Here is a 14969-nt window from a genome sequence, read left to right on the forward strand (position 1 = left end):
GGTTCATCTCCCTCCAGCCCCAGCCACCTCCTCCAGCCCTTTTTATTTTGGGTGATTCCTTCTCTCTCTTAACCAAGCATTAACCAGCTCATGCTCCATCTTCTCCCATTTTATCAGCATTCCCTTGGGTTTCTATCCTGAAAATTCTGTGCCCAGGAGCACACAGAGGTCACTGTCCCATCCCTTCACACTACTGGGACCTCCTCCAGCCCTTTTTATTTTGGGTGATTCCCTCTGCTCCCCAGCAGGAGCCACAAACCATGGCAGTGGCTCACAAACCTGATTTAGCCCCTTTTATAACATTTTCATGAGCCTTGGAATCCTTGGTGGAATCCCCACCCCTGGAGGGATTTAAAACCTCAGCAATTCCACGATTCCATCAACATTCCATCCATATTTGTATTTCAGCAGGCACCAGGACACTCCAAGTGGGACATCCTGGGGTGCCCCTGGGTTCAGGTGGGGTTATCCAGGTGATCAATGCTCTTGGAGCAGCAGAGAGCTGATGGATGTGAGGAACTCCACGGCTACTGGAGACCCTCAGGATTATTGAAATCCCAGGGAAATTTGTTGGGATCCACCCTCAACACCTCCTGCTCTGCAATCAGCCTGAGCAAAACAGATTAATCACAGAATTCTGGAATGGTTTGGGTGGGAAGGGACCTTAAATCTCAATATTCCACCCCCTGCCATTGCAGGGACAGATTCCACCATCCCAGGGTGCTCCAAGCCCTGTCCAACCTGGCCTTGGGCACTGCCAGGGATCCAGGGGCAGCCCCAGCTTCTCTGGGCACCCTCAGAGGGAAGGATTCCTTCCCAAAATCCCACCCAAATCTCCCCTTTTCCATTGGGAAGCCATTCCCTGTGTCCTGTCACTCCAGATCTTCTGGAGACCCTCAAATCCCTGATGGAAACCTTTCCATCCCCCTGCCTCTATCCCAGAGGGGACTCAGATGTTCCCTGTCCTGCTCAGCTCCATCCTCCCACTCATCCCAACCTCCCAGCAATCCCCAAAACGGGACCAGTTTGGCATTTCCCCCCTCCATGTGTCCCTGGTTCTGCTCATGGTGCAGAAATGTGGAATTTTGGTCGCTCTGGGCCTGGTTTCAGCCAAAGAATCTGCTCTTTATCCCAGGAAAACAGAGCCTCTCTCACCCTGCAGACAAATCTCAGCCACAGGGGTTTGGGAGAATCAGGGAATTCTCAGCCTGTGGAAGAACCCTGGGGGCTTTGGAAGTTTCTGGAATCCAACCAAAGCACCCCCTTCCCCTGCACATCACTTCCCAAGGCTGGAATGCAGATTGAACCCACCCAATTTGGGGTTTGGGGACTAAAATCAGGGGTGTGGGTATTCCCACGAGCCTGAATTCCAGGTTTTGTCCAAACACAACTGGCAGAAATCAACTATCATGAAATAATCTTATATTAAGACCAAAAATCCATCAAACAGCAAAGAAACCCAACACCTCAAAAGAAAAATTGATGCTCCAAATATCTCCCAAAGTTCAGGCAGCAACATCCTGAGAGCACCTGGAAAATCATGTCCCAGATGTTACAGAAAATGAGAGCAGAGCCCAAAGGAAAATCCCAAATCCCCAGGACATGGGAATGCTCCTGGAGCAGGAGATTTTATCCATTTGGCACCTGCAGCCAGGTAACGTCCCTTGGATGTGACACATTCCAAGCCTGGGGTACCTCTGGCCATTCCCTGTGTCCTGTCCCTCCAACCTTGTCCCCAGTCCCTCTCCAGCTCTCCTGGAGCCCCTTCAGGCCCTGGAAGTTCTCCCTGGAGCTTCTTCTTCTCCAGGGGATCATTCCCAGCTCTCCCAGCTTGGCTCCAGAGCAAAAGAGCTCCAGAATCCTGGAATTATTTGGTTTGGAAGTGACCTTAAATCCCATCCCACCCTACCAGGTGTTCTAGGGACACCTCCCACTGTCCCAGGTGGATCCAAGCCCCAGTGTCCAGCCTGGCCTTGGGCACTGCCAGGGATCCAGGGGCAGCCACAGCAAATCTGGCAATTCCAGCCCAGCCCCTGCCCACCCTCCCAGCCAGCAATTCCTTGCCAAGATCCCAGCCCAATCTCCCCTTTCCCAGTGGGAGCCATTCCCTGGCTCCTGTCCCTGCAGGCCTTGTCCCCAGTCCCTCTCCAGCTCTCCTGGAGCCCCTTCAGGCCCTGGAAGTTCTCCCTGGAGCCTCCTCTTCTCCAGGTGGGCATTCCCAGCTCTCCCAGGCTGTCCCTGACAGACATTTGCCAACCAGCACCAATTTCATTGAACTTTTCCCGAGTTTTTCACACTTGGGAAAAGAAGGAGAGCCCAGAATGAATCTGTCCCACCCCATTCCACCCCTCAGGATCAGCCCCTGAGTCTCTTCTGTCTCCAATTAATCAGGAATTGGTCAGTGAGACACCTGGATGGATAAAATCCCTGCCTGGAATTCCCAAGAAGATTCAAACCAAGATCAGTCCAGGATTTACAAGAGGATGAACTCTCCCAGCTGGGAGCAGGTGGGATGACGGGCACACCTGTGGCTGTGGTGACAATCCCTGAGGGACACGCATGGGGACAGTCATTGTTGGGGACACCATGGCACAGCCCAGAATTCCCAGGGCAGCTCCTCATGGATCCCCTGTGCAACACCAACATTCCCAGAGGAACTCCCTTGGGATACCCCAGTCCTGGGACACCAAAGGAAGAGGGTGGAGGAGCAGAACTGTGGGAAGCCACAAGGGCTGAGGCCACTGACAGTGACAGCCCTGTCACCCTCAGTGTGGAAGGGGAAAAAGCTCCTAAATCCCAGGAAATGACAAATCCAGGGATTCCCAGTGAAGGCCAGCTGAGGAGATGCAGGTGGTGGGAACGGGACAACCAGGAACGCTGAAGCTCTGGAGCAGCCCAGGAGGAGCCTGTGCCACATCCCAGGGACACCAGGTGAGGGACAAGCACGTGGCTGTGCTGCCACCACCACCAGAGACTGCTCCCCACAACTTCCCACCAGGAACCACTCCCAAATCCAGCACTCCCCCCTTTTTGAGGCATGACAGACACCCACAGACTGTCTACTCTGCTATGGGAAGGTCCTGGTGCCAAGGCAATGAAAATGGGATGAATTCCCAGTGATTTGGGAATTTTGGAGCTCCACCCAAACCTGAGGGCTCCAGGGTTCTGCTCCACCTCAGGAACATTCAGCGTTCCTCCAGGAGCTCCTCCCCCACTGCTGGAGCCTCAAACTGCCACTCAAAGCTCAGATCAAAAGTTTCAGGAGAATCCCCAGCAGCCAACTCTGCCAAGATCCAAATTCCAGGTGCTGGAAGAGGGAAAGACTTGGGAAGAACTCCTGGTTTAATCCTGAAGATCCAAATTCCAGGTGCTGCCCACAAAGCTGAAAGAGGGAAAAACTTGGGAAGAATTCTGGGTTTAATCCTGAAGATCCGAATTCCAGGTGCTGCCCACAAAGCTGGAATTTGGAAAGACTTGGGAAGAATTCCTGGTTTAATCCTGGAGCTGCTGCCCTGGGACTGAGGGTGGCTGCCCTGGGTGACACCAGGATGTGGCACTGGGATGAAGTCATGGTGGCACTGGGTTCCAGGCTGCCAAACTGGGAGGTGTGGGTGTCTCAGGACACCAGGAGCAGTGTCCCCAAAACCCAGCAGAGACATGGCCAGGGTGGCCAGTGGCTCCAGCCCCAGGAAGGGCCAGCACAGCCGTGGCCTCTGCAGTGCCCATTCCAAAATCCATAGATTATCCAGGGATAATCCACTCACAGTGCTGCCCTGGGATCCCCCAGCATCCCTGGGACCCCCAGTCCTGCCACATCTCCCTCCATCAGCCCAGGCTGTTGTGACAGAGCTGTCACAGGATCCAGGCTGGAATTTCACCCCCTCCTCCTGCTCCCCTATGGAAAACAGGGAGCTTTGAGGGGCTCCAGCCCCCAAAATCCCATACAGACACACTCAGATCCTGCTGGGGTGGGCAAAAAAGGCTCCAGGCTGGGAAGTTTTCCCTGCACAGCCAAATCCCTTCAGCCACAGCCCAAACCCCACCGGCTCCAGGCCTGGTGGATCCCAGAGCAGGCAGGACCCGGTGCCCACGGAGGGTCTGCCCTGCCCAGCTCCATCCTTGCCAAGTTGGCACAGCCAGGCCCGAACGCTCCGGCGGGGCTCTGGGACACAATGTCACCGTGGTGGCCACGCGGGGACACAGCGACAGGGACAGGAGCTCCCGGGAAAGGCCTGGCCGGGCCCGGGGGGGCCGCTGGCACCGCACAGCCCAGGGGGAGCTGCAATACGGAAAAAGCTGGAAGCGCTTGCCAGGCCCGCGGGAGGCAGCTCGGCATGGCCCGGAGGGAGGGAGGGCAGCAAAACACGCCGGGATCTTTGTGCTGAGCCAGAGAGAAGGGGAATTAATTAATTAATTAATTAATGGCTGTAATGAATTGGGGTAATCACCCACACGAGCAGAGAACTCCGGCCCTGGCGCACGCCGGAGCATCCCTCTCCTTCCCGGCGTTATTGTGCCACATTCCGGGGATCCACAATCGAGAATCCCTTATAAACGCGGCTGTTTTGGCTGCGATCTGTCGCGACAGGAGCCAGCCCTCCCCCTTACCCGGCCGGACGCGTGCCGCCTGCCCTGGGCCATGCTGAGCGCTCCGGAGATCCCGATCAGCTCCCGCCGCTCACGGCCGCATCCAGCAGCATCCAGCGCCTTTTCCCGGTGTCCCGAGCGACCCGAGCATCCCCCCGCACCTCCCGCGGGGCTCCGGGAGGGAGGGAAGGCAGGGAAAATCCCTTTTTAGGGCGAGGATGCTCCGGGAGGGAGGAGGATACAGAGAATTCCAGCGCTGCCGATGGAGCCACTCTGCGCCAGTGCCGCTCCAGACTTGTCACGGCGCCGCCGCCTCGCTGGGTCCTAACGCGCCCCGCCGCAACCGGGGCCGCTCCAGGCCTCGCCTCCGGTGGCACCGGGCGGGGACACCCCGGATTCCTCCCGCTGTCACCCCCGCCAAGGTTTGTCCCATTTGTTTTTCCATTAATGAAGGATTTTAGGTAAAAACAACGGGCGGGAGGAGCGGGGTTTGTCCCGAATCCCCCGCGGGGGGATGGAGCGCAAAGGGTTAATGGCGGGTTGGAATTGTCGCGGATTGTCCCGCTCCGGGCGGTGACAGGTGACAGCGCGTGTGTCCCATTGTTCGGGCTCAGCGACAGAGCCCAAATTCAGCGCCTCGGCCTCCTCTGGGCAATGCTCCCGGGGCGAATCGGGCTGCCCAGGGGATTTGGGAGCCACCAGGACTGGTCACCGAAAAGGGGATTTGGGAGCCAAAATTCCATCCCCGGGGACACTGCCCAGGGGATCTGGGAGCCACCAGGACTGGGCACTGCCATGGGGATTTGGGAGCCATCAGGGCTGGGCACCAAAAAGGGGATTTGGGAGCCATCAGGAATGGCCACTGCCCAGGGGATTTAGGAGCCAACAGGACTGGGCACTAATGAGGGGATTTGGGAGCCAAAATTCCACCCCCTGGAACACTGACCAGGGGACTTAGGAGCCACCAGGACTGGCCACTAACAAGGGGATTTGGGAGCCACCAGGACTGGCCACTGCAAAGGAGATTTGGGAGCCACAAGGACTGGCCACTAATGAGGGGTTTTGGGAGCCACCAGGACTGGCCGTTGCAGAGGGGATTTAGGAGCCACCAGGAGTGGCCACTGCTGAGAGGATTTGGGAGCCACCAGCGTTGGCTGCTGCCAAGGGGATTTAGGGGCCACCAGGACTGGCCACTGCAGAGGGGATTTAGGAGCCACCAGGACTGGCCACTGCAAAAGGGACTTGGGAGCCAAAATTCCATCCCCTGGAAGACTGACCAGGGGATTTGGGAGCCTCCAGGACTGGGCACTGCCGAGGGGATTTGGAGGCACCAAGACTGGCCGCTAACAAGGGGATTTCAGAGCCACCAGGACTGGTCACTGCAGAGGGGATTTTGGAGCCAAAATTCCATCCCCTGGAACACTGACCAGGGGATTTAGGAGCCACCAGGACTGGGCACTAATGAAGGGATTTGAGAGCCACAAGCACTGGGCATTGCCGAGGGGATTTGGGAGCCACCAGGACTGGCCACTAACACGAGGATTTAGGAGCCAGCAGGACTGGCTGCTGCTGAGGGGGTTTGGGAGCCACCAGGACTGGTCACCAAAAAGGGGATTTGGGAGCCAAAATTCCATCCCCGGGACACTGCCCAGGGGATTTGGGAGCCATCAGGGCTGGGCACCAAAAAGGGGATTTAGGAGCCACCAGGACTGGGCACTGCCCAGGGGATTTAGGAGCCACCAGAAATGGACACTGCAAAGGGGATTTGGGAGCCACAAGCACTGGGCACTGCAGAGGGGATTTGGGAGCCACCAGGACTGGCCACTGCAGAGGGGATTTTGGAGCCGAAATTCCATCCCCTGGAACACTGACCAGGGGACTTAGGAGCCACCAGGACTGGCTGCTGCCCAGGGGATTTGGGAGCCACCAGAAATGGACACTGCAAAGGGGATTTGGGAGTCACCAGGATAAAGAACTGGGATAAACCACACAAAAGGCAGCTGGAAATTGGGAATTTCTCCCTGGCAGCAGCAGGAACTCCAGCAGAGTCACCTCAGAGTCACCTCAGAGTCACCTCAGGCCACTGCAGCTCCACCTGCCTCCCCTCTCCTGCTGCTCTAAATGCACAAAATCCACACCAAATTCTCCAAAAAGCTCCACAGAGGATGAGCTCCTCAGCCTCAGATTCTAAAAAAGTTTAAAATATTTGCAAACCCTGAATTATTTTATCCACAGAAGGAGAAACCACCTCCTTGCTTCCCTGCCAGAACCTGGGAGCAAATGTCACCTGCGTCACCTATTTACAGAGCCATGGAACGGTTTGGGTGGGAAGGGACCTCAAATCCCAAAAATTCCATTCCCCTGGGACACTGCCAGGGATCCAGGGGCAGCCCCAGCTCCCCTGGGCACCTGTGCCAGGGCTCAGCACCCTCACAGGGAAGGATTTTCTCCTAATTCCTGAATTTTGAAGGATTTCTGCTCTTCCTGTCCCCTGCAGGATCCTCCTGTGGGATCCTGGCAGATCCCAAAGGCAGCAGCAGAACGAGAGCCACACAAACACTTGCAGGGTGCTCCAAGGAGAGGCTGGAATGCCAAGAGGGAACTCAAATTCCAAAAAGACTTGAAGAGGAAACTCAAATTCCAGAAAGCTTGAAGAGGGAAATAAAATCTCAAAACGTTTGAGGAGGGAACTCAAACTCCAGAAAGTTTGAGGAGGGGACTTAAAGTCCAGAAAGGCTGAAGAGGGAACTCAAAATCCAAAGAGCTTAAAGAGGGAACTCAAATTCCAGAAATCTTAAAGAGGTAATTCAAATTCCAGAAAGCCTGAAGAGGGAAATCAAATTCCAAGAAGCTTGAAGAGAAAACTCAGATTCTGAAAGCTTGAAGAGGGAATTTAAAATTCCAGAAAGCTTGAAGAGAAAAAAATTCTAGAAAACTTGAAGAGGAAACTCAAATTCAAAAAGCTTGAAGAGGGAAACTCAAATCCCAGAAAACCTGAAGAGGGAATTTAAATTCCACAAAGCTTGAAGAGGAAACTGAAATTCCAGAGAGTTTGAAGAGGGAATTTAAATTCCAAAAATCTTGAAGAGGGAACTCAAATTCCAGAATGCTTGGAGAGGGAATTTTAATTCCAGAAAGCTTAAAGAAGGAAATCAAATTCCAGAAAGCCTGAAGAGAAAATTCAAATGCCAAAAAGCTTGAAAAGAAAACTCAAATCCCAGAAAGATTGAAGAGGGAATTTAAATTCCAGAAAGACTGAAGAGAAAAAAAAAATCCAGAAAACTTGAAGAGGAAACTCAAATTTCAAAAGCTTGAAGAGGGAAACTCAAATCCCAGAAAACATGAAGAGGGAATTTAAATTCCACAAAGCTTGAAGAGAAAACTCAAATTCCAGAAAGTTTAGAGGGAATTCAAATTCCAGAAAGCTGAAGAGGAAACTCAAATTCCAAAAGGTTGAAGAGGGAATTTAAATTCCAAAAATCTTGAAGAGGGAACTCAAATTCCAGAATGCTTGAAGAGAAAATTCAAATGCCAAAAAGCTTGAAGAGGAAACTCAGATTCTGAAAGCTTGAAGAGGGAATTTAAAAGTCCAGAAAGATTGAAGAGGGAATTTAAATTACAGAAGACTTGAAGAGGAAACTCAAATTTCAAAAGCTTGAAGAGAAAACTCAAATTCAAAAAGCTTGAAGAGGGAAACTCAAATTCCAGAATGCTTGAAGAGGGAATTTAAATTCCACAAAGCTTGAAGAGAAAACTCAAATTCCAGAGAATTTGAAGACGAAACTCAAATTCCAGAAAGTTTAGAGGGAATTCAAATTCCAGAAAGTTTAGAGGGAATTCAAATTCCAGAAAACTTGAAGAGAAAACTCAAATTTCAAAAGCTTGAAGAGGGAAACTCAGATTCCAGAGAACCTGAAGAGGGAAACTCAAATTCCAAAAAGATTGAAGAGAAAACTCAGAAAGCTTGAAGAGAAAACTCAAATTCAGAAAGCTTGAAGAGGAAACTCTAATTCCAGAAAGCTGAAGAGGGAACTCAGATTCCAGAAAGATTGAAGACAAAACTCAAATTCCAAACAGTTTGAAGAGGGAACTCAAATTCCAGAAAACTTGAAGAGAAAACTCAAATCCCAGAAAACTTGTAGAGGGAAACTCAAATTTCAAAAAGCTTGAAGACAAAACTCAAATTCCAGAGAGCTTGATGAGGGGAACTCAAATTCCAAAAAGCCTGAAGAGAAAACTCAAATTCCAGAAAGCTTGGAGAGGGAATTGAAATCCCACAAAGTTTCCTCTAAGGGCAAGGAAAAGCAGGAAATTGCAGCCATGGAATTTCAGCAGGAATTCCCAATGCCACCCCCTCAGAAAATGGGAATTCCTCACTGCCCTTCCCACAGAGCTCTGGGGACAGCAGGAAAACCCCAAAACCAGGAAAATCCCAGATTTTGCTCCCAGGTGAAGCAGAAAAGTTGTTGTTAATTTAAAATAAAATTATGAACATCACACAGCTCCTGCTCCTCCTCAGTTGGAGTTTTCCACGTTAAACTGAAGCACAAGGATTTTTTCCCCACACAAACACAATTTTATAGGATCACAGAATGGTCACAGGGACATCAAAGGCCACCAGTGTCACGCCACCATGGGCAGGGACACCTCCCACTGTCCCACTGCTCCAAATCCCATAAAACCTGGCTTGGAACATTCCCAGGGGTTCCTCTGGGCACCCTGTGTTGGAAATCATGGAATTACAGAACAAAATAATGGAATTCTTTAAGCTGGAAAAGCCTTTTGGAGTCCCAGAAATCCCATTAATCCCATTTCTCAAAGTCCCAGGCACCACTCCCCACCTCCTGCTTGGATTTGGGGTGGAAATGAAATCCTGAGGGGAAAAATCCTGAGCTGGGAGAAACCCCAAAGGATCCTGGGCTTAAAAAAGGAGCTGAGGTGGGACAGGAGATTTGTGAGGGCCTGAGATTTGTTAAGGGCCTGACCTGTGTTGGAAATCATGGAATTACAGAACGAAATCATGGAATTCTTTAAGCTGGAAAAGCCTTTTGGAGTCCCAGAAATCCCATTAATCCCATTTCTCAAAGTCCCAGGCACCACTCCCCACCCCCTGCTTGGATTTGGGATGGAAATGAAATCCTGAGGGGAAAAATCCTGAGCTGGGAAAAATCCCAAAGGATCCTGAGCCTAAAAAAGGAGCTGAGGTGGGACAGGAGATTTGTGAGGGCCTGAGATTTGTTAAGGGCCTGACCTGTGTTGGAAATCATGGAATTACAGAACGAAATCATGGAATTCTTTAAGCTGGAAAAGCCTTTTGGAGTCCCAGAAATCCCATTAATCCCATTTCTCAACGTCCCAGGCACCACTCCCCACCCCCTGCTTGGATTTGGGATGGAAATGAAATCCTGAGGGGAAAAATCCTGAGCTGGGAAAAATCCCAAAGGATCCTGAGCCTAAAGAAGGAGCTGAGGTGGGACAGGAGATTTGTGAGGGCCTGAGTTAAGGGGAAATGGGAAATTTTGGGAATTAAAGCTCTCAGGAACACCCCAACAACCCCAAGGCTGCCCCACCCTTGCCACAACCTTTGGGTTTGGGGTTAAAAGAGAGGGAAAAATCCCAATTTTCCCCTAAACTCAGGCACTGCCATGTCAGGATGAGAAAGTCCCAGGATAAAGAAATCTTCCTGAGTCTGCAAAAAACGATTCCAGGGAAACACACCCAGATTAAATCTGAATTCAATTTCCTGCTGCCACCCACTGCACTCCCAGGGATTCCCAGTGCCACCTATGCCACTCCCAGAGCCACCCATGCCACCTCCAGGGATTCCCAGTGCCACCTATGCCACTCCTAGAGCCACCCATGCCAATCCCAGGGAGTCTCAGAGCTACCCACTCCACACCCAGGGATTCCCAGCGCCATTCTCAGGGACTCCCAGTGCCACCCATGCCACTCCCAGTGCCACCCATGCCAATCCCAGGGAGTCCCAGTGCCACCCACTCCACTCTCAGGGACTCCCAGTGCCATTCTCAGGGACTCCCAGTGCCACCCATGCCACTCCCAGTGCCACCCATGCCAATCCCAGGGAGTCCCAGTGCCACTCCTGGCACTCCCAGGGATTCCCAGGGCCACCATGCCACTCTCAGGGATTCCCAGTGCCACCTCTGCCACCCCCAGTGCCACCCATGTCACTGCCACGGATTCCCAGTGCCACCCCTGCCATTCCCAGCGCCACCCACTCCACTCTCAGGGACTCCCAGTGCCACCCATGTCACTGCCAGGGATTCTCAGTGCCACCTCCAGGCATTCCCAATGCCACTCCTGCCACTCCCAGTGCCACTCATGCCACTGCCATGGATTCCCAGTGCCACTCCTGCCACTCCCAGGGACTCCCAGAGTCACCCACTCCACTCTAAGAGATTCCCAGTGCCACTCCCAGCGCCTCCCAGTGCCACCCATGCCAATCCCAGGGAGTCCCAGTGCCACTCCTGGCACACCCAGGGATTCCCAGTGCCATCCCATGCCAATCCCAGGGATTCCCAGCGCCACTCCTGGCACACCCAGGGATTCCCAGTGCCATCCCATGCCAATCCCAGGGAGTCCCAGTGCCACTCCTGGCACACCCAGGGATTCCCAGTGCCATCCCATGCCAATCCCAGGGAGTCCCAGTGCCACTCCTGGCACACCCAGGGACTCCCAGTGCCACCCATGCCACTTCCAGGCATGCCCAGTGCCACTCCCAGGGATTCCCAGTGCCACCCGTGCCACTCTCAGTGCCACCCACATCTCTCCCAGGGACTCCCAGTGCCACTCCTGGCACACCCAGGGATTCCCAGTGCCACCCATGCCACTCCCATGGACTCCCAGTGCCATCTATGCCACCCCCAGTGCCACCCATGCCAATCCCAGGGATTCCCAGTGCCACCCATGCCACTCCCATGGACTCCCAGTGCCATCTATGCCACCCCCAGTGCCACCCATGCCACTCCCAAGGATCCCCAGTGCCACTCTCAGGGACTCCCAGAAATTGGTGTTTAAATTCATTGAAATTCATTAAATTCACTGAAATTAATTGAAATTCACTGAAATTCATTAAATTCATTGAAATTCATTAATATGAAATTGGTGTTTAAATTCATTGAAATTCACTGAAATTCATAAGAAATTGGTGCTGAAATTCATTGAAAATCACTGAAATTCACTGGAATTCATAAAATTCATTGAAATTTATTGAATTAATGAAATTAATGGAATTCATGAAATTCACTGAAATTCATTAAATTCATTGAAATTCATTAATAAGAAATTGGTGTTGAAATTCATTGAAATTCACTGAAATTCACTGAAATTCACCGAAACTCATTGAAATTCATTAAATTCATTGAAATTCACTGAAACTCACAGAAATTCATTGAAATTAATGAAATTCATTGAAATTCACTGAAACTCACAGAAATTCATTGAAATTAATGAAATTCATTGAAATTCACTGAAATTCATAAGAAATTGGTGCTGAAATTCATTGAAATTCACTGAAATTCACTGGAATGCATTAAAATTCATTGAAATTTATTGAATTAATGAAATAATGAAATTCATTAAAGTCACTGAAATTCATTAAATTCAATGAAATTCACTGAAACTCACAGAAATTCATGAAATTAATGAAATTCATTGAAATTCATTGAAATTCACTGGAATTCATTAAAATTCATTGAAATTTATTGAATTAATGAAATTAATGGAATTCATTAAAGTCACTAAAATCCATTAAATTCATTGAAATTCATTAATAAGAAATTGGTGTTTAAATCCATTGAAATTCACTGAAATTAATTGAAATTCACTGAAACTCACTGAAATTCGTTAAATTCACTGAAATTCATTAAATTCATTGAAATTCACTGAAACTCACAGAAATTCATGAAATTAGTGAAACTCATTGAAATTCACTGAAATTCATAAGAAATTGGTGTTGAAATTCATTGAAAATCACTGAAATTCACTGAAATTTACTGGAATTTGTTAAAATTCATTGAAATTTATTGAATTAATGAAATTCATTAAATCCACAAAATTCATTAATAAGAAATTGGTGTTTAAATTCATTGAAATTCACGGAAATTAATTGAAATTCACTGAAACTCACTGAAACTCATTGAAATTCATTACATTCACTGAAATTCATTAAATTCATTGAAATTCATTAATAAGAAATTGGTGTTGAAATTCATTGAAATTCACTGAAATTCACTGGAATTCATTAAAACTCATTGAAATTTATTGAATTAATGAAATTAATGAAATTCAATTAATTCATTGAAATCTATTAATAAAAACTTGGCCAATCAGATCTGTCTGTAAGAGCAGAAAGCTTCTTAAGATGGCATAAAAAACCAGAATAAAGCATAAAGAATAGAACAGTATAAAGCACAAAGCTTCTTAATATCAAATAACAGAATAAAATAATTAATCAATCTTCTAGAACCATCAAGCCAACACTAATTATTACCCAGCCAAAATAAAAACCAACTTAATTCTGTCCCCTCTCATCCTATCCGGGCTCCACCCCGACCCCACCCTCCTGCTTTTCCTGATTTTCTCCTGATTTTCCCCAATTTTTTCACGATTTTTCCCCTGATTTTTTCACTATTTTTTCCTGATTTTCACCAAATTTTTTCCGATTTTTTCCAGTTTTTTCCCGATTTTTTCATGATTTTTCCCCAATTTCTTTCATTATTTTTCCAGATTTTTCCTGATTTTACCCCAATTTTTCCTGATTTTTTTCACGATCTTTTAATGATTTTTCCCTATTTTTTCACTATTTTTCCTAGATTTTTCCACGATTTTTCCCTGATTTTCCCCATTTTTTCCCTAATTTTTTCCAATTTTTTCACTATTTTTTCCCAATTTTTTTCCCTGATTTTCTCCCGACCTTCTTTCCCCGATTTTCCCCCGATCTTCTTTCCCCGATTTTTTTCTCCGATTTTTTTCCCTGATCTTCCCCCGATTTTTTCCCAATTTTTCCCCCCGATTTTTTTCCAATTTTTCCCCCCGATTTTTCCTTGATTTTTTCCCCGATTTTCTCTGATTTTTTTCACGATTTTTCCCCGATTTTTTCCAATTTTTCCCCGATTTTTCCCCCGATTATTTCACGATCTTTTCACGATTTTTCCCCCCAATTTTCCCGATTTTTCCTGAATTTTCACGATTTTTTCCCCCAATTTTCTTTCCCCAATTTTCTTCCCCAATTTTCTTCCCAAATTTTCTTCCCCGATTTTCTTCCCCGATTTTTTCTGGATTTTCTTTCCCCGATTTTTTCTCTGATTTTTTGCTCCGATTTTCTTTCCCAATTTTCTTCCCCGAGTTTTTTTCCGATTTTTCCCCCCGAATTTTTCCCCGATTTTCCCCTGATTTTTTCCCGATTTTTTCCCAATTTTCTTCCCCGATTTTTTCCCCGATTTTCCCCCCAAATTTTTCACTACTTTTTCCCCGATTTTCCCCAACTTTTCCCCGATTTTTTCCCCTGATTTTTTCCCGATTTCCCCCTGTGGAGCTGCACGGGGCGCTCGGACCCACCCGGCGCTGCGGCTGCACCGCGGCACCACCGCAGCCCCCGCACCCTCCTGCTCCTCCTCCTCCTCCTCCTCCTCCTGCTGCTCCTCCTCCTCCTCCTCCTGCTCCCTCCTTCCTCCTCCTGCTGCTCCCTCCTTCCTCCTCCTCCTCCTGCTCCTCCTCCTCCTCCTGCTGCTCCCTCCTTCCTCCTCCTGCTCCTTCCTCCTCCTGCTCCTTCCTCCTCCTGCTCCTTCCTCCTCCTCCTCTTCCTCCTCCTCCTGCTCCTTCCTCCTCCTCCTCTTCCTCCTCCTCCTCCTCCACCACCTTCCTCCTGCTCCTTCTCCTTCTCCTCCTCCTCTTCCTCCTCCTCCTGCTCCTTCCTCCTCCTCCTGCTCGTCCTCCTCCTCCTCCTCCACCTTCCTCCTCCTCCTGCTCGCCCCCCTCCTCCTGCTCCTTCCTCCTGCTCCTCCTCCTCCTCCACCTTCCTCCTGCTCCTCCTCCTCCTCCTCCCTCCTGCTCCTTCCTCCTCCTCCTCCACCTTCCTCCTGCTCGTCCTCCTCTTCCTCCTCCTCCTGCTCCTCCACCTTCCTCCTGCTCCTTTTCCTTCTCCTCCTCCCTCCTCCTCCTCCTCCTCCTTCCTCCTGCTCCTTCCTCCTCCTCCTGCTCCTTCCTCCTCCTCCTCCTCTTCCTCCTCCTGCTTATCCTCCTCTTCCTCCTCCTCCCGGGATCGCTGCTCGGCCGCGCAGGCAGGCCCGGAGCCGCCGGAGGTCAGTGGGAATCTCTCACCGGGATGAGCGGCTTTAGCAGCTCGGGGATTCTCGGGACTTTTT

At 49.8% G+C, this 14969-nt stretch overlaps 1 protein-coding gene across 5 annotated transcripts in view; it reads right to left on the minus strand.

Moving 5' to 3' along the window:
* DCTN1 (dynactin subunit 1) overlaps positions 1 to 4787 on the minus strand; it is a 53509-nt gene extending 48722 nt beyond the window's left edge. For all 5 annotated transcript variants that reach the window (XM_058804007.1, XM_058804006.1, XM_058804005.1 and 2 more), the window contains exon 1: positions 4609 to 4787. In XM_058804007.1, coding sequence (XP_058659990.1) covers positions 4609 to 4641 — 33 coding nt within the window. In that variant the 5' untranslated portion in view covers positions 4642 to 4787. The remainder of the gene's footprint in view (positions 1 to 4608) is intronic.
* Positions 4788 to 14969: the final 10182 nt, after the last annotated feature.

This window comes from Ammospiza caudacuta, chromosome 4 (assembly GCF_027887145.1).
Source record: "Ammospiza caudacuta isolate bAmmCau1 chromosome 4, bAmmCau1.pri, whole genome shotgun sequence".
NCBI lineage: Eukaryota > Metazoa > Chordata > Aves > Passeriformes > Passerellidae > Ammospiza > Ammospiza caudacuta.